At 39.0% G+C, this 23,902-nt stretch overlaps 1 protein-coding gene across 1 annotated transcript in view; it reads right to left on the bottom strand.

Annotated features, from left to right (window-relative positions):
* GNA11 (G protein subunit alpha 11) overlaps positions 1–23,568 on the bottom strand; it is a 52,046-nt gene extending 28,478 nt beyond the window's left edge. Inside the window, exon 1 of the mRNA XM_060232731.1 lies at positions 23,365–23,568. Coding sequence (XP_060088714.1) covers positions 23,365–23,500 — 136 coding nt within the window. The 5' untranslated portion in view covers positions 23,501–23,568. The remainder of the gene's footprint in view (positions 1–23,364) is intronic.
* Between the last annotated feature and the right edge of the window lie 334 nt (positions 23,569–23,902).

Genomic DNA, 23,902 nt, shown 5'->3' with positions numbered 1-23,902 from the left:
ATCCACAAGTTCAACTTTGAGTTCTTTCAGAACTCTCAGATGTATGCCATCCGGACCCGGTGACTTATTAATTTTTAATTTGTCTATCAGTTGTAGGACCTCCTCTTTTGTCACCTCAATCTGACTCAGGTCTTTCAACACCCCTTCCAAAATTAGTGGTTCTGGGGCGGGCAAAAAGTTCTCGTCTTCCACAGTGAAGACGGAGGCAAAAAATTCATTTAGCTTCTCAGCCATTTCCCTATCCTCCTTCAGTAATCACATCATCATCATGAAATGGCATACCATTTTTATTGCCCTCAATTTTATCTGCATTATTTTTCAATTCTGTAATCCAAGTCCTACCACATTGTTTGTTGGGAAATCTGTACTGTTTTGTTTACACTGACTTTTATATTTTGTAATCTACCCTGAGACTCAGAAAGGTGAGATCGATGAAGTAAACAAATGAACCCTAGAGTGAATTCCTGCTGTCCTCCGAAGCCTGAATAAGACAGTCTCCTCCTGCCAAGCTTCTGGGAGTTTCTGCATGACCTCTTGATCAGGAGCAAAGTTTGTGGCCTACAAGCCACACTAGAATACAGAGGAACCAAGGGTACCTCCAAGAGTGACATAACAAATAAGACCTGGCCTTTCACAAGGGAATATCAGTGGAAAGCATCAACCCCAGATGACTACCAAGGCCATCTATAATTTGTGAACAAATCTAACAATTTGTGAACAAATCTAACTTTTTCTTCTCTACCCCACCCCCTCTACTAGCACCACGTCCATAGCTAGAAAACTTTCAGTGGGGGAGCCCAGGGGATAAAACTTCATGTAGGGGGTAGGGTGGAGCCAAAAATGACATCACAAATGATGTCACAATTAAAAAAAAAATAAAATAAAACCCTGGGCAGCCGGCTGCAAGACAAATGATAGGGTGTGTTTTTCACAGAGTAAAATCAAGAATACCACTGATAAGCTCTTGCCTGCCCACCGGACCCCTTTCCCAATCCCCAATTTTTCCAAGGAGGGAGAGGCAAAGGCAGCAGAGCCTCAGCCCAGCACGACCCCAAGTGCTTAAAGGGAAGGAAGCCAGAGCAGTCGGGAAACTTTGCTTGGAGGCTGCAAAAGGAGAGCAGAAGGAAGTGCCAGGGTCAACATTGAAAGAGCAAACAGGAGGTGCTAGAGCACTCAGGAGCAAGAGAAGGAAGCGCCAGGGCGAACAGAGAAAGAGGACAAGCGTCTGCCGCTCACTGCTTTCGCTATCCTTGTTACAGCAGTGAGTGATGGGGAACTGATTGGAGGGGCCATACAAATGGAAAGGGGGTTTTGATTGAAGGGGTCTTCTCCCCCCCCCCCCCCGCTCATAGCTACGGGCCTATCTAGTACCCAGGAGACAAGGATTTGTTGGCAATGATAACAGATGGCAGTTGTGTCTTTCCCATACACTTTGGCAAGGCCTGCCATTCCCATAAAATATCTGTATGAAATACCAGTGAATTCTAGAACACAATCAGCCTCCCCTATTCCAAATTGCATCTTACAATAGTGATGCTGGCTAATATCCTTTTCTCTTTCTCTCCCTCCCCACCACCCTCACATAAAACTGAATAATTACTTAACTGCCTGCATCAGCTTCCAAAGCTCCCAGGCACCTGGGAACCCCTCCCCCCTTTTCTGGATAGCCTAATTTGTCTTCTGGATTCAGGTTGCACTTTCTGAGGTAGAAGGAGCTCAGCAGACTACCAGGAAATGGTGTTCTCTGCTAATGCCAGCTTCATTTAGTACATTAAGCCAGGGGAAACTACTTCCTCTCTGAAAAATGATTCTCAAATATTTTTACATGATTTTGTCCAATCCTCAGGAGGAAGGGAGGCTTGTACAACTGTGATGTAGGGCGTTTGAAAATAGTGCTCCAGATACAGACATTTGAATCCTGCCTTTTACTTCCAGAGTTTCTGATACTAGAGGAGAGAATAAAATTCAGCTTTTAAAGGTGTGCTCCTTTCAGCAACAGGAAGGAAAAGGAAAGGTCCCCTATGCAACCACCAGTCGTTTCCGACTCTGGAGTGATTGCTTTCACAACGTTTTCACGGCAGACATTTTTTTGTGTGTTAAACAATTTTATTTGGTAACATATGGTAATTATATCCAATACTTATAAAATATTAATAAACACTTATATCCAATACTAATAAAACAATAAACATTTACTACCTTCCCATACATTACACTTTCCCCTCCTCCCCTCCCCCTAAATCTTGACTTCCGCTGGTGCCAATTACCTAAAATTCTAATATCCAAAGGTATCTTTAACTTTAAAAGAATCTTAATTATATATATATATATATATATATATATATATATATATATATATATATATATATATATATAATTTTGCAGAGAAATAAAAAAAGAAAAACACAGTGCTTTATAAAATCCCACCCAGTTATTATAGTTCATCTTCTTTCTTCTTCTAAAAACCTAAGTGGTATTCTCAAAGACCACCCAATGTCCTTTTACTTTCCATTCTTTTTCTATATATTTTCTGAATTTATCCCATTCCACTTTAAATCCCTCTAAATCATAATATTTCAAGATTCTTGTAAGTTTATCCATTTCGCTCCATGACATAACTTTAACAATGCAGTCCCATTTTTCTGGTATTTTATCTTGCTTCCATAACTGCGCGTATAATGTCCTAGCAGCTGAAAGTAAGTACCAAATTATAGTCCTATCTTCTTTTGGAAATTTCTCCATTTGTAATCCCAATAGGAAAGTCTCAGGAGTTCTCTTAAATTCATATCCCAAGATTCTAGAAATTTCTTGTTGAATCATTTGCCAAAACTGTTTCCATCTTTCACAAGTCCACCACATATGGTAGAAAGAACCTTCATGCTTTTTACATTTCCAACATCTATCTGGCATCTTATTATTCATTTTTGCTAACTTTTTAGGAGTCATGTACCACCTATACATCATTTTATAAGTTTTCTTTGATACTGTAACATGTTGAAATTTTTATAGAGTTCTTCCACAAATATTCCCATGTTTCCATCTATATTTCTTTGTTAATGTTAATTGCCCATTTTATCATTTGAGATTTTACTACTTCATCTTCAGTAGACCATTTCAATAATAGCTTATATAGTTTTGAAATCAACTTTTCATTATCTCCAAGCAGAACCTTTTCCAATTCAATCTGTTCTTTCCTTCACTTTTAATATCGCTTTCCACCAAGTTCTTAATTTGTTGAATTTGAAACCAATCATATTTGTTACTTAATTCTTCCATCTTTAGTTCAATTTTACCACCTTGAATTTTCAATACTTGACCATATGATAGCCACTTTCCTTCACCTTCAGCATACATTTTTATTGCTTCCGTTGGCACTATCCACAACGGCTTTCTCTCATCTCCATATTTTTTATATTTTACCCACGTATTTAACAAGTTTCTCCTTATATAATGGTGAGAGAAAAAGCCATCTATTTTACTTTTATCATAATACATATATGCTTGCCACCCAAATTTGTTTCCATGACCTTCTAATGCTAAAAGTTTTCTGTTTAACAGAGTTATCCATTCTTTTATCCACACCAGGCACAACACCTCATGGTATAGTTTTAAATCTGGTAGTTGAAATCCACCTCTTTCTTTAGCATCTGTTAACACTTTCATTTTAATTCTTGGTTTCTTCCCAGCCCACACAAATTCCGAAATTTTCCTTTGCCATTTAATAAATGGTTTGTTATCTTTCACAATCGGAATTGTTTGAAACAAATACATTATTCTCAGTAGAATATTCATTTTTATTGCGGCTATTCTTCCCAATAACGACAGATTGAGTCTATTCCATTTTAACATATCTTCTTCCATTTTATGCCATAATTTTTCATAGTTATTTTTATATAACTCAATATTTTTCATGCTAATTTCCACTCCTAAATATTTTACTTTAGTCGTAATTTCACATTCAGTTAAGCTCTGCAATTCCTTCTGTTTTTCAACTCTCATATTTTTACACGATTTTTTATTTCTCTTTATTTATATAAAATCCAGCCAGTTCTCCATATTCTTGTATTTTACTCAAGAGCAGTGGTGCTACTTTTAATGGGTTTTCATTTATGAACATAACATCAGCAAATGCTCTATATTTATATGAAAATCCCATCAATTTCAGTCCCTCTATCTCTTTATCCTCCTGAATTTGCATCAGCAAAATTTCTAAAGTCATTATAAACAACAACGGAGATAGAGGGCAACCTTGTCTCGTTCCTTTGCTGATCATCATATACTCCGTTAAATCCGTATTAATACGAAGTCTTGCCCATTGTTCAGTGTATATTGCTCTTACCGTTCTTTTTTGTTAAAACAATTTTTATTTAGTAACATATGGTAACAATATTTTATTCCTGCATCATTAATAACTTCTTTTTATCTATCCCATATATTACTTTCTAACCACCCCTCCCCCTGTTACTTGACCCCCACCGGTGTTATTTACTTATAATACTATTATTAAAAAGTACCCTTAACTAATAAAAACAAAAATTTACATTCTTCTTCCTTCTAAGACTTAATCATTATCAAAAATTGTCCAATGTCCTTTTAGATTCCACTCTTTTTCTACATATCTTCTGAACTTTTTCCACTCCATCTTAAAAACTTCTAACTCATAAAATTCTTGTTAATTTGTCCATTTCACTCCATGTCATAACTTTTACAATCCAATCCCATTTCTCTGGTATTTTTTCTTGCTTCCACAACTGCACATATAATGTCCTAGCAGCTGAAAGCAAGTTCCAAACTATAGTTCTATCTTCTTTTGGAAATTTTTCCATTTGTAATCCCAACAGAAAAGTCTCTTCAATTTTCTTAAATTCATATCCCAAGATCCTAGAAATTTCTTGTTGAATCATCTGCCAATACTTTCTTGCTCTTTCACAAGTCCACCACATATGGTAGAAAGAACCTTCATGTTTATTACATTTCCAACATCTGTCTGGCATCTTATTGTTCATCTTTGCCAACTTTTTAGGGGTCATATATCATCTATACATCATTTTAAAACATTTTTGAAATTAATTTTTCATTGTCTCCAAGTAGAACTCTTTCCATTTCCGTTTGCTCTTTTCCTATTCCTTCTATTTTAATATCATTATCCACCAAGCTCTTTATTTGTTCATTTGGAACCAATCATATTTATTATTCAGCTCTTCAGCAGTTTTCAATTCTATTTGGCCACTTTGTATTTTTAATAGTTGATTATATGACAAACACTTTTCTTCACCCGTCTCAGCTGTTATTTTTATCACTTCGGCTGGCACTATCCATAACAGTTTTCTCTCATCTCCATATTTCTTATATTTCATCCATGTATTTAGCAAATTATTTCTTATATAATGGTGAGAGAAAAAAACATCCATCTTTTTTTCCCCATAATACATATAAGCATGACGGCCAAATTTATTTCCATGACCTTCCAACGCTAAGAGTTTTTTGTTTAACAGCATCATCAGTTCTTTTATCCACACTAAACAAACTGCTTCGTGATATAATTTTAAATCTGGTAATTGGAATCCGCCTCTCTCTTTTGCATCTTTTAAAATTTTCATTTTAATCCTTGGTTTTTTCCCAGCGCACACAAACTCTGAAATTTTTCTTTGCCATCTATTAAATTGTTTACTGTCTTTCACAATCGGGATAGTTTGAAACAAATACATTATTCTTGGTAGAATATTCATTTTAATTGCAGCTAATCTGCCCAACAATGACAAATTAAGTTTATTCCATTTTAACATATCTTCATCCATTTTATGCCATAGCTTCTCATAATTATTTTTGAACAAATCAATATTCTTCATTGTTATCTCCACACCCAAATATTTTACCTTAGAGGTAACTTCACAACCCGTTAGCATCTGCAATTCCTTTTGCTTGTTTACTTGCATATTTTTACATAGAAGTTTTGATTTTTCTTTATTAATACAAAGTCCCGCCAATTCCCCATATTCTTGTATTTTAGCTAACAACAAAGATGTGACTTGTATAGGATTTTCATTTATAAACATTATATCATCTGCAAATGCTCTATATTTGTAAATAAATCCTTTTACTTTTAATTCTTCTATTTCTTTATCTTCTTGGATTTGCATCAGTAAGATTTCAAGAGTCATTATAAACAACAGTGGGGAAAGCGGACAGCCTTGTCTTGTACCTTTGCTAATTATCATGTCTTCTATAAGATCTGCATTTATACATAGTCTTGCACGTTGTTCAGTATATATTGCTTTTATCATCCTTATAAAGTTTTCCCCCAACTCCATTTTCTCCATTACTGCAAACATAAAGTCCCAATTTAAATTATCAAATGCTTTCAAAGAATAATGCTACTTCCTTTTCTGGATGTCTTTCATAATATTCTACAATATTTACAACAGTTCTAATATTGTCTCTTATTTGCCTTTTGGGGAGAAACCCCGTTTGATCTTCCTTTATAAAATTTGTCAAATGTTGTTTAAGCCGTTCTGCCAAGATTCTTGTGTATATTTTATAGTCATTATTTAATACTCAGATTGGTCTATAATTTTTTACATTCATGACATCTCTATCTTCCTTTGGAATCAACGAAATAACAGCTTCCTTCCACGTATTTGGTATTTTCCCTTTTATTCTTATCACATTCATCAATTTCTGAAGTTTCGGTATTAACTCCTCTTTGAGGGTTTTAAAAATTGTAGCTGTATGTCCATCTGGCCCAGATGCTTTTCCATTTTCCATTGCATTAATTGCTGCTTCAATTTCTATTTTTTCAATTGGATCATTCAAAACTTTTCCCATATTTTCTGTTAAAGGTGCTATTTTAATCTTTTGTAAATATTCTTCCATCTTTTCTTTCTTTACTTTAACACCCTTAAATAATTTGGCATAATACATAAAGAATTCTCTTTTTATTCCTTCTTGATCTTCCACCTCTCTTCCCTCCACCACAATTTTATTAATAATTTTACTTTCTCTCTTTTTCTTCAGTTGCCAGGCCAAATATTTTCCAGGGTTTTTTGCTCCCTCAAAAGATTTCTGCTGCAATCTTTTCAGATTCCATTCCAGTTCTTTATTTAACAAATGTCTCATTTGTGTTTGTAATATTGTAATCTCTCTCATAATTTTTCCCCCTGTCCTGTTTCTCAGTTCCCCTTCTTTTTTCTTTATTTCATTTTGAATGTCCAGCATCTGTTTTTCTCTTGCCCTCTCGTCTTTATTATTCAATGTAATCAATATTCCTCTCATTACTGCTTTATAAGCCTCCCACACTGTCTGAAATTCTATATCTTCTTTATCATTTATTTGGAAGAAAGCTTTAGTTTCATTTTCTAGAGATGTCACTATTTCTTTATTCTGTAGTAAATCTTCATTCAATCTCCATCTTCTCAACTTTTTAGACAATTTTGTAATCCACATTATTGGGTTATGATCAGCCCCTATTTTAGGTAAAATTTCTATTTTCTTTGTTAAAAGGCCTAAATCTTTAGTACCCCCACAACATGTCAATTCTGGAAAAAGCTTTATGTCTTGCTGAAAAAAAGGTATAGTCGCACACTTCAGGATTAAATTTCCTCCATAAATCCTCCAAATTTTCTTGTTTGACGAATAAAAAAAAGACCTTGGCAATTTTCCTTCTTTATTATTTTTCCCCCCAGACATATCCAGTGTGTTCTTAATTGTTCCATTAAAGTCCCCCATTATCAAAACTTGGTCATATGGCACTTCATCAAATTGTTGTATAATGTCTTTTTAAAAAGCATCATTTGCTCCATTTGGTGCATTGTCCCAGTAACAACGGGGGTTTTTTGCATTTGGTGCATACAGTCCCAGTAACAATGGTTTTTTTGCATTTAATATTATTTCTACCGCTACAAATCTTCCATCTTTATCTTTAAACACTAATTTGGGGTCCAATTCTTGTTTAATATAAAAAAATCACTCCCCTTTTCTTCTGTTCGGCCAATGAATGAAATTCTAGTCCCAATTGCTTATTCCATAAAAATATGTAATCCTTTTGTTTGATATGTACTTCTTGTAAACAAACTATATTACAATTTTACTTTTTAATCCAATGAAACATTGCCTTTGTTTTTTGTGGTGAATTGTCCATTTACATTCCAAGATAATAATCTGTAATCCATCATGGTGCAAATTCTTTATGTTCTTCATAAAATCCACGCAGTTCCTGTGTGCTTGTAATTGTAATCCTTTTTCCTTGTAGCTCAAAGCTCAAACCTTCAGGTATTATCCATCTATACCTCATTTCATTGTTCCATAATTTTTCTGTCAATTTCTTATATGCTCTTCTGTCATTTATCACTTGTCTTGGCAACTCCTTCATAATTCTTACTCTGCTGCCTCCCATTATCAATGTCTTTTCAAAGTTTTTAGTCATGACTTTCCCCACCATTTCTTTTGTCGTATATCTTATAACCACATTTCTTGGTAGATTATTTTTTTTTTGGCATATAGTGAGTTCACTCTATACATATAGTCATACATGTTTCTAGTCCCTTCAGGATCTTCCTCCAAAAATTCTGCAATTATTTTTATTATATATTCTTTCAAATCAGTTTCTTCATCCTCAGGTACTCCTCTCAGACGTATCTGGGTCTCCATCAATTTGCAGTCATGAATTGCCACTTTTTCTTGTATTTTTACAAGGTGGAAGCATGTACTTTCACTCTCCCTTCACCTCTTGCACTTTTTTTGATGTCACCACAGTCTCATTTCTGAGATCCTCTATATCTTTTTTTAGCTCTTCAATATCTTTTCTCATTTCTTTTTTGTAAGCAGTTATCTCTTTCTTCCTGGGTTCAGATATTAAATTTTAAAGTTTTTATTTTTTCCAAAATGGCGGTCACGACTTTCTGCCTCACTTTAAATTTGTTTTCCTTTTTCCTCTAGAGGCCAACAGTAATGTCCAATAGTATTTTCCTTATAATCGTCACCTCTGTCGGCTCCACCAACTTTTAATGTCCCGAACACTTTAAAAATGTTATTTAAATTTTAGCCTCCTAGCAATGGCCGCCGATGTTTTTCTATGATATTATATTCCTAGAGTAGGCTGGCTGCTTCAATGATTTCCCTTTTCCATCCAATACTTCCTGCTTTGCTTGCCACCAAATCCCGTTTTTGCTGGTAGAGAGATTTCACAATACTTGACGTATTTCCTGTGTTGGCTGTGGGAGCTGCAAATCTATGACGATGGGGCCTTTTCTCCAAAACCTCAAGTAGACAAAACAATAAATTCCTTTCCACTTTTTAGCACTGTCCTTTAAATTTACAAAGTCCAAATTTCACCCCTTCTCCCCTTCTTGCAAGCTTTCTAGATTTCAATTTCCCACCTTCTGATTTTATTTTGTTTAACTTTAATTAGTCCCGGAATGAAAGATAGCAATCTGTGCCTTTTCTGTAGTTATCCAGATCAACACCAGTCTTGTACAGCTTTAGATATTTAGCAGTATCAAAGAAGACTAGGATCCTGTCGAGCTTATGTCAAATTAATGACTCTGGAAACTTCTGCAGATGATGAAAACGCAACTCGTCTCTGGAGATCCCTCAAAGGAGCGCCCCCCCCCCCTAAGTCTTTCTGCTAATATTCTTGTGTATATTTTATAATCCATATTTAACAATGAAATTGGTCTATAATTTTTTACTTCTGTGACATCTCTATCTTCTTTTGGAATCAAAGAATTCGGTACTTTCCCCTCCATTCTTACAATATTCATCAATTTGTGCAGTTTGGGTATTAACCTTTCTCTGAGCACTTTATGAAATTTTACTGTAAATCCATCTGAATCAGATGCTTTTCCTATTTTCATTACATTTATCGTTGCTTCAATTTCCATTTTTTCTATCGGTTTATTTAAGACTTTTCCCATATTTTCTGTCAATGGAGCCACATTTATTCTTTGCAAATATATCTCCAACTTTTCTTTACTATTTTTGATTTTTTAAACAGTTTGACATAATATTTTAAAAATTCCCTTTTTATTCCTTCCTGATCTACAATTTCCTTTTCACCGATCCTTATTTTACTTATAATTTTGGCTTCTCTTTTCTTTTTTCAATTGCCAAGCCAAATATTTACCAGGTTTATTTGCTCTTTCAAAAGATTTCTGTTGCAGTCTTTTCAAATTCCACTCTACTTCTTTATTCAACAAATGTCCCAGTTGTATCTGCAACATTGTGATCTCCCTAATAATTTTCTTTTTCCCAGGTCTTTTTCCTTAGTTCCATTTCCTTTTTCTTTATTTCATTTTGAATGTCTAGCCTTTGTTTTTCTTTTTTCTTTTTATCTTTATTGTTCAATATAATTAGAATACCTCTCATCACAGATTTATATGCATCCCATACCGTTTGAAATTCCATGCCCCCAGTTTCATTTATTTGGAAAAAAAGCTTTTGTTTCTTTTTCAAGAGATATCCCTATTTCTTTGTTTTGTAGTAAATCTTCATTTAGCCTCCACCTTCTGGTCTTTTTAATGGACTTAAGCTGACCACATTAACGGGTTGTGGTCTGCTCTTACTTTAGGAAGAATCTTTATATTTTTAGTTATAAGTCCTAAGTCTTTTGTAGACCATATCATATCGATTCTTGAAAAAGTATTGTGTCTTGCTGACAAAAAGGTATAACCCCATACCTCAGAGTTGAACTTCCTCCATAAATCTCCCAAGTTTTCTTGTTTGACTAGTTCACAAAAAGATTTTGGCAGCTTCCCTTCTTTATTATTTTTTTTCCCTCCCCAATCTATCCAACGTATTATTAATTGTGCCATTAAAATCTCCCATTATCATAATTTGTTCATAAGACACTTGATCAAGCTGTTGCATTATTTCTTTTTAAAAAGAGTCTTTCGCACCATTTGGTGCATATAGTCCCAGCAGCAGAGGGGTTTTTTTGTATTTAATGTTACTTCAACTGCTAAATATTTCCCATTATTATCTTTAAAAATTTCTTTTGGTTCCAATTCCTGTTTAATATAAAAAAGTATACCTCTTTTTTTTTGTTTAGCCAATGAATAAAATTCCAGACCCAATTGCTTATTCCATAAAAATTTGTAATCCATTTGTTTAATGTGAACTTCTTGTAAACAAATTATATTGCATTTTTGCTTTGTAATCCAATGAAATGTTGCTTTTCTTTTTTGAGGTGAATTTAGTCCATTTACATTCCAAGATAATAATTTGTAATCCATTATGTTTTCTTCTTTAAGCTGTATCGCCAAATTCTTTATGTTCTTCCAAAAATCTTCTCAGTTCTTGTACACTTGTAATTGCAATCCTTCTGCCTTGGAGTTCAAAACTCAAACCTTCTGGTAAAATCCATCTATACCTTATATCATTGTCCCGTAGTTTTCCTGTTAATTTTTTATTGGTCTTTCTATCAGACAGTACTTTCTTTGGCAGCTCTCACATAATCCTCACTACACTGCCTTCCACCACAAAGTTTTCAAAGCTTTTGGCTATAATTCTTCCCACCATGTCCCGTGTCAAAAATTTTACTACTACATCTCTTGGTAAATTATTCTTCTTAGCATAAAGGGAATTGACTCTATACACGTAGTCATATTGGTATTTTGATGTTTCTAAATCATCTTCCAAAAAATCCACAATAATTTTTATTATATAGTCCTTCAGATCTTGTTCATTTTCAGGTACCCCTCTCAGACGTGCCAGGTTTTCCATCAATTTACAGTCCTGCGATAAAGCTTTCTCTTGCACACTTTTTAAGGTAGAATCATATTCTTTTACTTTTTTCTCCACTTCATCCACTTTTTTTTGATGTTACTACAGTTTCATTTTTAAGGTCTTCAAATTTTTTCTCTAGAGCTACTGTACTAGCTTCAATGTCTTTTTAAATTTCTTTCTTGAGTTCCTTCATTCCTTTCATCAGCCTTGCTTCCATAGCCTCTAACTGCTTTCGCATCTTTTCCATTGAGATGGCCCTTGTACGTATTGGCTTGTGATCTGACATTAAAAAATGCTTGAAAGTTTGATCTCTGCAAATTGAAAACTATATATCAGATTTAAAAGAGCAAGACTTGCTCTTTCCAATGAGTCTAAAATGGCTGCTCTAGGGGCCCCCTAAGCCGAGATATTAATATTTCAATTTTTAAAAAAATCCAAAATGGCGGTTGCAACTTTCCTTACCCCCTTTTTTCAAAAAATTTTCTTCCTTTTCAGGCCTCTATAGTTGCTTTTAACAGTACTGTTCAATAGTATTAACTTTGTAATGTCCAAATATGCCAATTCCGCCAATTTTCAAAGTCCCAAGCACTTAAAAAAAAAAATTATTTTGCCCTTCTTTTAAAGGCCACCAATGTTTTTCTATGGTTTTTCAGTCCTAGAGTAGGCTGGCTGACTTGCAATTTGACCTTCTTCCAAGGGTTACTTCCTGCTTTGCTTGCCTCCAAGTCCCGTTCTCACTGGTGATCAAATAACGCGATGGTACAAAACGTCACTTCCTGTGGAATTCTACTGACCAGCAATGCTGTGACGATGGGGGTGTTCTTCAGAAACCGCAAGTATTCAAAACATTCTTGTTTTTTTTCACTTTTAAACTCTGTTCTTTAATATTAAATAGTTCCAAATTCACCCCTCCTCCTCTTCTTTATATAAGCATGCTATAGTCTTTTTGCCATCTTTTAATTATTTTTGTAAATCCTTATTTTAGTCCCGGAGAGAAAGATAAAAATCAATACCTTCTGCAGAAGCTATACAAGCAGACACCATCCTCATAGTAATCCAGATGTTATTTGTAGTATAGAGGTGCTGGATCTTGGTGAGTTTAAGTCAATTTAATGACTCTGGAGATCCTCTGCAGACAATTAACACACTCGTTGCCAGAGATCCTTCAAAGCTTCAAAGGATCCCCCTCCAGAGCTCCCTTTCCACCAAAGTAAATCTCCTCCAAGTTTTCCAAGCGTGTTTTGGACTATTCTCTGGATGAGAAAAGTAGGTAGTAGGCTTTGGATTGCCTTCTCTACCCCCCACACAGAGGTTCCAGCTGCCTCTTTTATGAGAGGCAGTTCAGCTCTCCATTTTCCAGCCCCCGGAAGTCCGAACTCCTTCACGGCAGACTTTTTACGGGGTGGTCTGCCATTGCCTTCCCCCTAACAGGACAGCTCAGTTAATTTTGCCTACAGCTGTTCTGTCCTCCCCTTTGCCCAATGAACCACAGGGCAATGGTAATGTTTCAGAAATTTCCTCTACCTGTTAGGCTTAGCCATTAACTGTCTGCCTGCATTGGAGAACTTAACACAACCCTTACTCCAGGATATCACTGACCAAACACTAGTCAAGGGGGAGAGACGAATGCTGATCAAGCCAACTCCTGTATCAAGGCAGAGTAAGAGACAGGCTGTATTCAACACAGCTATTTAATTTTTGCATGCGCACTTCTGTTCGGCTAAGGGCATACAGTTTGGGGATCACCAGTATAAATGCAATGTCCTCGTTAAAGTTCTAGTCTCTTGTAAAGGTGCAAATGGAAGTGCACTAAACAATGCCCAGCATGTAGAAGCAAGCAAGCATCCTCTATGGGACAAGGTACATATGCTTAGAGAGAGCACCCACAATGTCCCTACGCATAATCTTATATACCTCTGCTTGTTTCAAACTCACACTTAACGTCAGCAAGTCTTTGGAAGTTCCAAGCCCTGAAAAACAAAAGTGAGCCTACCTGCTCCCAAACTCTTATTTTCAGTGTTTGTATCTCAGAAAGGGCAACTCTGGCAAACTGTTCTAGCAGGTGATCCAACAACAAGCCTGTACTCCAATACTACCCTTGCACCCCCAAGCCATAAAAGCTACACAAGAAAAAGAACCCATCTGCATCACAAAACCCAAAAGATACCCCCCACAACCAATGATCTATTATTCCAAGAACTGCCAGTTTGCAGACAGCAGCTGACAGATCAGTGGGGGAAAATACGTAAATATAAGTTTGCAAGAGCTGGCTATGTCCAGAGCTAAAAAGAAGAAAACACTGAAAAGAGAATGCTGTTATACTGTGACCATCCCACCATCAGTAGATTTCTGTGCTGCTTATTGTTAAAGAGCTTTCTTTAATGGGTACTAATGGCTGGAAGAACCCTGCTGAGTGGTTTTTGACTGCAAGTGGCTACTGCTGACTGGAAACACCTCACATGCTTGAGTGAGGCCTGATCTTGGAGGAGAAAACAGCTAGCCAGCGATGGAGACTGTTTGCTTTCAGGGGCTGTGAATGCAGCTTTGAAAAGGTGAGCACCATCTGTTGGCCGCCACCCTTCTAGCTTTGCTCAACAAATTTATATACAAGCATATAGTAAGAACATCTTATGCCTCAGATTCCCCCTCCTGTGGGAGCTATGCCTTCAAATCTCTTACTACTCAAGAAAGCGGTGAGTGCCAAATGTTACTTCAAATACTTCAGTAACAGCTACAATGTTCTGCCCTCTGCACAACTAGTACTGGAGACAGATAAACTATAGCTCAGAAGTACAGCATACAGCCCTGAATGAGATACATAACAATTCCAACTCAAACCAAGTTTCAAGATTCTGAGCTGGGACCCATGACCTCCAAAGGATTTACTGGCACCAAAGGATGACAGGACAAAGCCAAATAGACAGCTAGACTGACTTTGCATAACCAATGCCTCAGCTCACCAAATCAAATCAGTTCACCAGAATCCCCTACAGACTGACTTAATTTTGATAAATTGAGCATTTTTTTGGGATGCATTACAAAAGTATTTGTGATCCTCAAACATTAACCAGAACACGCGACCACGGAGGCTTTTTATTATTATATTTTATTCTGTCTGCAGATGCTGAGTTTACGACACATTCAGGATTTAGAACAACGTTTAAGACCACTGGCACCTTTAAGACCAACGAAGTTAATTCTGGATATAGACTGTTGTGTGCATGAACTCGAACTTCATTCTATTGCTTCACACCAACATGGCTACCCACCTGAATCCATATTCAGGGTTTAGTAAGAATTACAACACAAAATCCGTAATGAACCTTGAAGCTGCCCTAAAAGCACCCAGTTCAGTATTTATTCATTCATAGCATTTCTATTGTGCCTTATCTCCTCTGACTGGCAGCTTTTCTCCAGGCTCCTAGCCAAGAGGATGGTCTTTTCCACCACCTGCTCCCACTACCCTTTAGCCATGAACACAAACATTAAGCTGCCTCATACTGATTCAGACCAGGGGTCCACCAAACTCTGTATCGTCTACTCAGACCGGCAGCATATCTCCAGGGTCCCGGGCTGAAGTCTTTCACATCACCTCCTGCTTGCCAAGCAGATGCTCTTTAACTAGAAAAGTCAGCGAATGAAACTGGGACCTCTGCATGACAAGCAGATGCTCTGCCACTGAGCCACTGCCCCTTCCCCTGCCATCCATGGGAATAAATGAAACTGGTACCTCCTGTACCCAAAAGCTCCACAACCGGACTGTGCTGCGGGAAGCAAAGTAAGACAAGATTATGACTAGCTATGCACACAGCACTTTTCCTTTGCTGTTGCATCAGCACAGCTATCCAGAGTCACAGGGAACAGTCTCTTCTCCCTAATCACAGATGTAAGTACTGGTCTCACTTAATACACACCATTTCCCCCTCCATAAGTGGTTTGTATTCTGCTAGTAGCAGACTCTTCAGATGAGCTAGCAGCTTCAGGTCCAGGAGTGCTACCAAGCCAGGTGGAGGACTTGAAAGAGACACTCTTAGAATGGAACTGCTTTAAGATGATGTACAGGTGGTATATGACTCCGAAAAAGCTGGCTAAGATGAGTAAAAAGATGTTGGATAGATGTTGGAAATGTAAAAAACACGAAGGTTCTTTCTTTCATATGTGGTGGACTTGTGAAAAAGCGAAAGAGTACTGGAAGATGATAAAGCAAGAAATCTCCAAAATTTTGGGGTACGATTTCAAGAAAACTGCAGAGACTTTTTTGCTTGGATTACAATTAGAAAAATTTCCAAAGGAGGATAGGATTTTAATTTGGTACTTGCTCTCAGCTGCTAGGACATTATATGCACAGCTGTGGAAACAAGAAAAAATACCAGAGAAATGGAACTGGATTATGAAAGTTTTATCGTGGAGTGAGATGGACAAACTTACTAGAACTCTAAGAGACCATGATTTAGATATATTCAAAAAGGAGTGGAAGAAATTTAAAGGATATATGGAGAAAGAGTGGAAGGTGAAAAGACATTGGACAATCTTTTAGTATTAATGAGAGAAAAAAAATATATTGAACTTTGATCGGTTAGTAGTACCTTTAGGATTGAACTTAAATCTATAACTCCGGGGAAGTCAACATTGGAGGGGGGGGGGGTTGAAATATCATATGGGTTAGTACTGAAAATTTATAATTAAGTTTTGTAACCATATGTTATCAATAAATTGTTAAAACACGAGACACTCTTAGAACAGATTCAAAGTTCTCTATAAAGAAATGGGACACAGTGGTCATGGGAGATTTCAATTACCCAGATATCTGTTGGAAGTCCAACTCTGCTAAAAATGAAAGGACAAATCAATTCCTGACTTGTCTTGCTGACAACTTCATTTTCCAGAAAGTGGAGAAGGAAACAAGGAATTTGCTATCTTGGACCTGATTCTCACCAGCAGCAAAGAACTGTTGACAAGGTGAAAGTAGTGGGCACCCTGGGTACTAATGACCTGTAATTCTGGAATTTAAGAGTCTTGGGGAACGGAAAAGCTGTATGTAGTCAGACATATACATTGAACTTCAGGAAAGCAAATTTTGACAAACTTAGAATTATGCTGAGTTGAATCCCATTGTCAGAAATACTTAAGGAGAAGTGAGTTCAAGAGGAGTGGGTTCCTTAAAACTGAAATCTTGAAGGCACGATCACAAACGATTCCTAGGAGAAGGAAAAATGGAAGGAACCTAAAGAAGCCAAGAAGGCTCCATAAACAGCTTTTTGAACACTTGAAAAATAAAAAAGACTCATTTAGAAAATGGAAGGAAGGCCTTATTAACCAAGGATGAATATAAACAAATAACCAGTGCTTATAGAGAGAGAATTAGAAAAGCTAAAGCTCAGCATGGGTTTAGGCTAGCAAGAAATACTAAAAACAACAAAAAAAGGTTCTTTTCTTATGTTCAAAGGAAGAAAAAGAGCAAGGGCCATTACTGAGACAGGAAAGTGAAATTGTAAAGGGTGATGAAGAGAGGGCAGAACTGCTTAATTCCTACTTTTCCTCAGTTCTCTCTTCTAAGGGAAAAGATGCTCAACATGGCTAAAAACTTGCTATCGATTCCTGGACTGAGGGAGGCAAGGCTGAAAACAACGTGAGAAAGAGCCTTCTCAATTGTTGCCCCTCATTGGTAGAGCCAACTGCCTGAGATCAGAGTCTTGTGGGACTCTGCCCAGTTCTGCAAGGCTTGTAAGACAACACTGTTTCAGTTAGCATTTAACTGAAATGCGGACCACCGCCACCAAGTCGCTAGATCCAATGGATGCTTAAGGTCATTGAACGGCATCTTAAATCTGTATCAAAACTAGCACCAAGTTATTTTTAAACTGTTTAATGCTTTTAATGTAAATGCTTTTTATTGTAAGCTATGTATTATGAGCTGCCCTGAGCCTGCTTCAGCGGGGAGGGCGGGATATAACTACAATAAATAAATAAATAAATAAATAAATAAATACAGAACACATTATGAGAGAAGGGAGCTGTAGCCTAGAATCAGCCTAGGAGTAGTACATAAACACCTAGGTTCTTTAAATGAAACCAAGTCCTTGGGACCAGATGAACTACATCCAAGGGTACTAAAAGAACTTGTGGATGTAATTTCTGAGCCTCTGGCCACTATTTTTTAGAATTCTTGGTGAACAGGTGAGGTGCCAGAAGAGGTGGGCAAATATTGTTCCCATCTTCAAGAAAGGGGAAAAGGTGTATCTGGGTAACTACCAACCTATCAGCTTGAAATCTATACCTGGAAAAGTTTTAGAACAAATAATCAGTCAGTCCTTGAGTAATTTAAAAGGATGACTTTGATTACTAACAGCCAGCATGGTTTTCTCAAGAACAAGTCATGTCAAACTTACCTTATCTCTTTTTTTGAAAAGTTACTACCTTGCTCGATCAGGGGAGTTCTGTAGACACAACTTATCTTGATTTCAATAAGGTCTTTGAAAATGATGCTCTTGCTGACAAGTTGGTAAAATATGGTTTTGTCCCTATTACTGTTAGGTGGTTCTGTAACTGGCTGACAGATCACACCCAAAGAGTTGCTTATTAGAGTTCTTGGAGAGGAATGACAAGTGGAGTGCCTCAAGGATCTGTCCTGGATCACGTCTTGTTCAATGTCTTTAAATATATAAATATATTATAAATATATTATAAATAAAAATATTGAACAAAAGAGCCAGGTAGGTGTAGTGGTTAAGTGCACGGACTCTTATTTGGGAGAACCAGGTTCCATTCCCCACTTTTTCACATATACCTGGTGATGTGACCTTGAGCCAGTCACAACTTCTCACAGAGCTGTTCCTCTCAAGAGGAGTTTCTGTTAGAGCTTGCTCAGCTCCACCTACCTCGCAGGGTTTCTGTTGTGAGGAGGGGAAGGGAAAGGAAATTGCAAACTGCTCTGGGACTCTTCCGGGTAGTGAAGGAAAGGTCCCTTGTGCAAGCACCAGTCATTTCCGACTCTGGAGTGACGTTGCTTTCACAACGTTTTCACAACAGACTTTTTTTACGGGGTGGATTGCCATTGCCTTCCCCAGTCTTTTACACTTTCCCTCAAGCAAGCTGGGCACTCATTTTACCGACCTCAGAAGGATGGAAGGCTGAGTCAACTTTGGGCCAGTTACCTGAATCCAGCTTCCGCCGGAATCGAACTCAGGTCGTGAGAAGAGAGTTCAGACCACAGTAATGCAGTACTGCTGCTTTCTGTGGGGTATAAATTCAATCTCCTTTTCTTCTAAATGATTTGGATAAAAGAGAATGCATGTTAAATGTGCAGATAATACTAAATTGGGAGGGGTAGCAAATACAGTAGAAGACAGTCAGGATATAGGATGATCTCGACAGGCTGGGGACATTGGGCTAAAAAAGGGATAATTTTTAACAGGGATAAATGTAAAGTTCTGCATTTAGGTAGGAAAAATCAAAAGCATAATGATAGGATGGAGGAAACTTATCTTGGCAGCAGTCTGTGCAAAAAAGATCTAGGGTCTTAGTGAACCATACACTGAACGTGAGTCAGCAACGTGATGTGGTAGCTAAAAAGGCAAATGCAATTTTGGGCTGTATCAACAGAAATATAGTGTCCAGATCACATGAAGTGATGGCATCAATTTGCTCTGCTTTGGTATGACCTCACCTGGAGTATTATGTTCAGTTTCGGGCACATTTTAAGAAGGATATAGACAAACTGGTCCAGAGGAGGGCAACGAAAATGGTGAGGGGTCTGGAGACCAAGTAGAAAGAGCTGGGCACGTTTAGCCTGGAGAGGAGGTGATTGAGAGGTGATATGATCAACATATCAAGAAAGGTTGAAAGAGCTGGGCCTGTTTAGCCTGGAGAGGAGATTGAGAGGTGATATGATCAACATCTTCAAGTACTTGAAGGGCTGTCATATACAGGATGGTGCGGAAATGTTTTCTGTTGTCCCAGGAGGTGGGACCAGAACTAGCAGGTTGAAATGAAATCAGAAGAGTTTCCGGCTCAACATTAGGAAGAACTCCCTGCTAGGTAGAGCGTTTCCTCAGTGGAATAGACTTCCTTGGAAGATGGTGCGCTCTCCTAGAACACTGTGTTCAGTCTGGTTCACCACAATTTAAGAAGGATATAAAGCTGGAATGTGTTCAGAGGAGGGCAACTACGATGGTGCAAGGCCTGGAGACCAAGTCCTATGAGGAAAAGTTGAAGAAGTTTGATATGTTTAGCCTGGAGAGGATCATCATCTTGAAGATAATCATCTTCAAGTACTAGAAAGGCTATCAGACAGAGGATGGTGCACAGTTGTTTTCTGTTTCCTCAGAAGGTCAGACCAGAACCAATAGGATGAAATTAAATCAAGAGTTTTCCTGACGGAATGGCTTCTCTGGAGGTGGTGGGCTTGGGAGATCCAGTTTGATGTAGTGTTTAAATGAGAGTAATCTGGGAGAACCAGGTTTGATTCCCGACTCCTCTACATGTACCTGCTGAGTGACCTTGGGTCAGTTACAGTTCCTGAAACAGCTGCTCTCTCAAGAGTAGTCCTAGACAGAGCTCTCTCAGCCCCACCTACCTCAAAGGGTTTTTGTTGTGGGGAGAGGAAGGGAAAGGAGCTTGTAAGCCACCATGAGACTACAAGTGGAGGGTGGGGTATAAATCCAATATCTTCTCTTCTTCAGAGATTTTTAAACAGAGGTTAGATCACCATCTGACAGCAATGCAGATTTAGACAGATTATGAGATGGAGGACAGGAAGGGTTGCATCAGTGCTTAGTTCTTTTGGCCCCCTTCTTACATGTAAGGTTGTAAAAAAGGGAAGACTGGGTGGGGGTGCTGCAGATTCTACATTTGTTCTGGCTATGGCCTGGCTTACATTGCCCAGGGAAATGCCGATCACCACTTTGGGATCAAAAGGCAATTTTCTCCAGGCCAGTTTTGCCAGAGATCCAGGTTTTGTTTGTTTGTTTTGCCATCTTCTAGGAATGGAGCAGGGGTCATTGGGAGTGTGGGGGCAAGTGTCTGTGAATTTCCTGCATTGTGAAGACGGCTGGACTAGATGAACCTGGAGGTTCCTTCCAACTCGATGATTCTATAATAAATAGAGATGAACAACCCCCATAAACCCATGCATGTAAGAGCAGAAATTACCTACAAGACTCATTCCAAACACAGTCAAAGCAAAGCTCCTGGGGCACAGAAAGAAGAAAAACTCTATTCCATGAAACATGAATATGGAGTTAGAAACCTTATGCTAACATTCAGAAGCATCTTCAGCCCAATTCAGAACCAGCAGCTGAAGATTAATGTCAGGTTCATGAGAGAGTTTCTGAAAAGATATGATACCCCCTCATCCCAAACATTGGGCTAAGGAGGGCAGGAAACAAGAAACCCACCACAACCGTATGTGAACTACTTGGTGAAAGCATCACACAGAAAATCAAGCAGGATTGGGGGTGAAACTAACAAGCTACATGCAAGAGAAGGTTCTCTGAATGTATGAAAAAATTAGCATACATTTGTCTGGGTGTCGAAAAAGAATGGAAAGATATCAGGAAGAGAATGAAGTTTCAAGGGAGGTGTTTGCAACAGCACAGAGCAGGGCCTGATACTTTAAAGTCTATACCTGATGAGATGGCCCCCAACCAAATGAAGCAGAGCCCTTATTTTACTACATAAAGAGAAGACTTGCACATGTTCCAAACACCAACACAAAATCTGCTTTTTGGATTTAACAAAGCACTCAAGGCAGTCTTTAAGAGGTTCTGCTTCCTCAGGATGGCCCACCACACCCCTGACTACATCATCTTTTAACCACCAAGAAGAGAAGTGGGAATTATATAAATTGGGTAACGGTGTTCTTCAGGTGTGGGGAGGAGTACAAGAAGCAGCAAATTACAGATAGGGAGCAGAATGCAGGTTTAACTTTTTAGAAAACACACTACATTATCAGAGAATGAGTGAAGCTAACAGTTACATGATTAGAAGTAAGGGGAGAAATTCTTCCACAGGGATGTAACGTGTCACAAGAATTTTATTCTCTATAGAAGATAAACCCTAAAAGCAAACTTACTGTTCTAGGACATGGAATGATCAAAAGGGACTATGATGCTGAATATGAGGCAGGGTTGTTCTTAAGGGTTGTTAATTGTCTAGAAAAAATAAAACCTGGTGGATATACAAAACATCCTGTGGGGGGATTTTTTTTGCTATTAGAGGGTAAAGATGCATCAAAGTGGGCTTGAAACTGCCTCATCAAGAATGGGATGTATGGCGGGGGAAGGGATTTGAGAAGAGCCATTTTGGATAAGAGCAACAATTAAGTCCTGCAAACAATCTTGGTGAAAGAGAATGGGCAAAAGTGGTGTATGTCTGTAAGGTGGGAGAGATGAACTGTCATGATAAACTCTCTTAACTAGGGAACCACCATGATGTAGTTGCTAGAAGGGCAAACTAGTATTTAGGACATCCTGGTTCAAATCCCCACTCTATAACAGGAACCTTCTGGGTAACCTTAGGCCAGTCACACTCTCTTGGCCTAGCCTACCTTACAGGGTTGTTGTGAGAATAAAGTGGCGGAGAGGAGAACAATGCAAGCCATTTTGGATCCCCATTGGGGAGAAAGTTGGATACCAATAAATGACTTACAAACCTCAGAATATTATTAATAATGACCAGGAAAACAAGGAGACAGAAACCGGGGGGGGGGACACACACATCTCTTGCCTAAAAAGCTTAAGAACCTTGGAAATTCATTTCTATTAATACTAATTATTAAGGAAAACCAGGAAATGAGAAATGGAGCAGAAGCATGGAAACAGATGTTCTTAAGAAGAGCAGCAGGAATCAGAAGACAACTCATCTCTTTCGCAGCTTAGGAAACCAACTATATACAAAATATATCAATAGCAATAATGAGGGAACAGTTAGATCCTAGTCCAGTAAACACGATTTTTGAGTTACAAGCTTTCAAAAGTCACAGCTCTCTTCTCCAGAGGCCAATGAGATTTTCAAGGAATGAAAATTTTGAGAATCAAAGCTCATGCTCAAAAAAAGAAAAGAAAATCTTGTTGGCCTCTCAGGTGCTGCTGGACTTGAATCCAGCTCCTCTACTGCGGAGCAACAAGGCTGGCCCTCTGACACTACTTTTACAGTGAGTTTTGACAAAAGAGAGCGTTGACAGGTAATGTCAATAAGAGGTTGTAGCTTTTCTCAGCAGGGCTGGGGGATCCTGAGAGAAGGGCAACTCAGAAACGAAACATTCCCAAATAATTGCCGGGGGGGGGGGGGGTGTGCTAACAGATCACATGAGGGCTGCAATGGGGGGCACTAAGAGGAGGGGCTGTCATGGCTCACTCGTGGGTAGGAGGGGGCTGTCATGGGGGTTAAGAGGTCGCAGGGGAGCAGGAAGGGGGCTGCCTGCCACTGGGAACCGGGAGGAGGCTAAAAGGTCGCACGGGGGGGGGGGGTGCGGGGAGGTCAGAGGGTGCGCCTGGCTCGGTTTGTCGGCGCCTTTCCATCGGTCTCCCAGCCTGGCGAGGCCGAATCCCGGCCGTTCTGGCGGAGGGGAGAGCGAAGGGACGCGGGCCTGCTTTCCTTCCTGCCCACCTCCCTCGGCCGGCGGCCAGGTGTCGTTGGACTGACCGAGCAAGAGGAGCTTCAGCTCCCGGCGGGCGTCGCGCTTGTCCCTCCGCAGCTGCTTTTCGATCTCGGCGTTGATGCGCTTGGACTCCTTCACCTCGTCGCTGAGGCAACAGGCCATCATGGACTCCAGCGTCATGGCTGCGGCGGCGCGGGCGGTGGCGACTGAGAGGGCGGCGGCCCCCGTCGGCCTGGGCCTCGCCTGCCTCGGCCTCCTCCCCCGTGGGCCTCGCTCCTTCCCCCTCCGCGCCGCCGATACGGCCCGCGCGAGCAACCAACCAACCGACCTACCTTCTTCTCTCTCTCCCTCCCTCCCCCTACACCGCAGCGCAACCCAACTCCGCTCCTCCCCGCCACTCGCGGAGGATTGACGGCCGCCACGCCCAATAGGGGACCCGAGACGCCGCCCCGTCAGGCCAATAGGCGGTGCTCGAGCAGCCCTGCCGGAAAAGGATTGGCGGCGCGCCCACAGGTCGCCCAATAGGAAGAAGAAGAGGCGGTTTTTTCCCCCCGCAAGGCAGGGTTCGGAATCAATAGTTCG

This window comes from Heteronotia binoei, chromosome 2 (genome assembly GCF_032191835.1).
Source record: "Heteronotia binoei isolate CCM8104 ecotype False Entrance Well chromosome 2, APGP_CSIRO_Hbin_v1, whole genome shotgun sequence".
NCBI lineage: Eukaryota > Metazoa > Chordata > Lepidosauria > Squamata > Gekkonidae > Heteronotia > Heteronotia binoei.
This window is presented reverse-complemented; position numbering and strand designations above follow the sequence as displayed.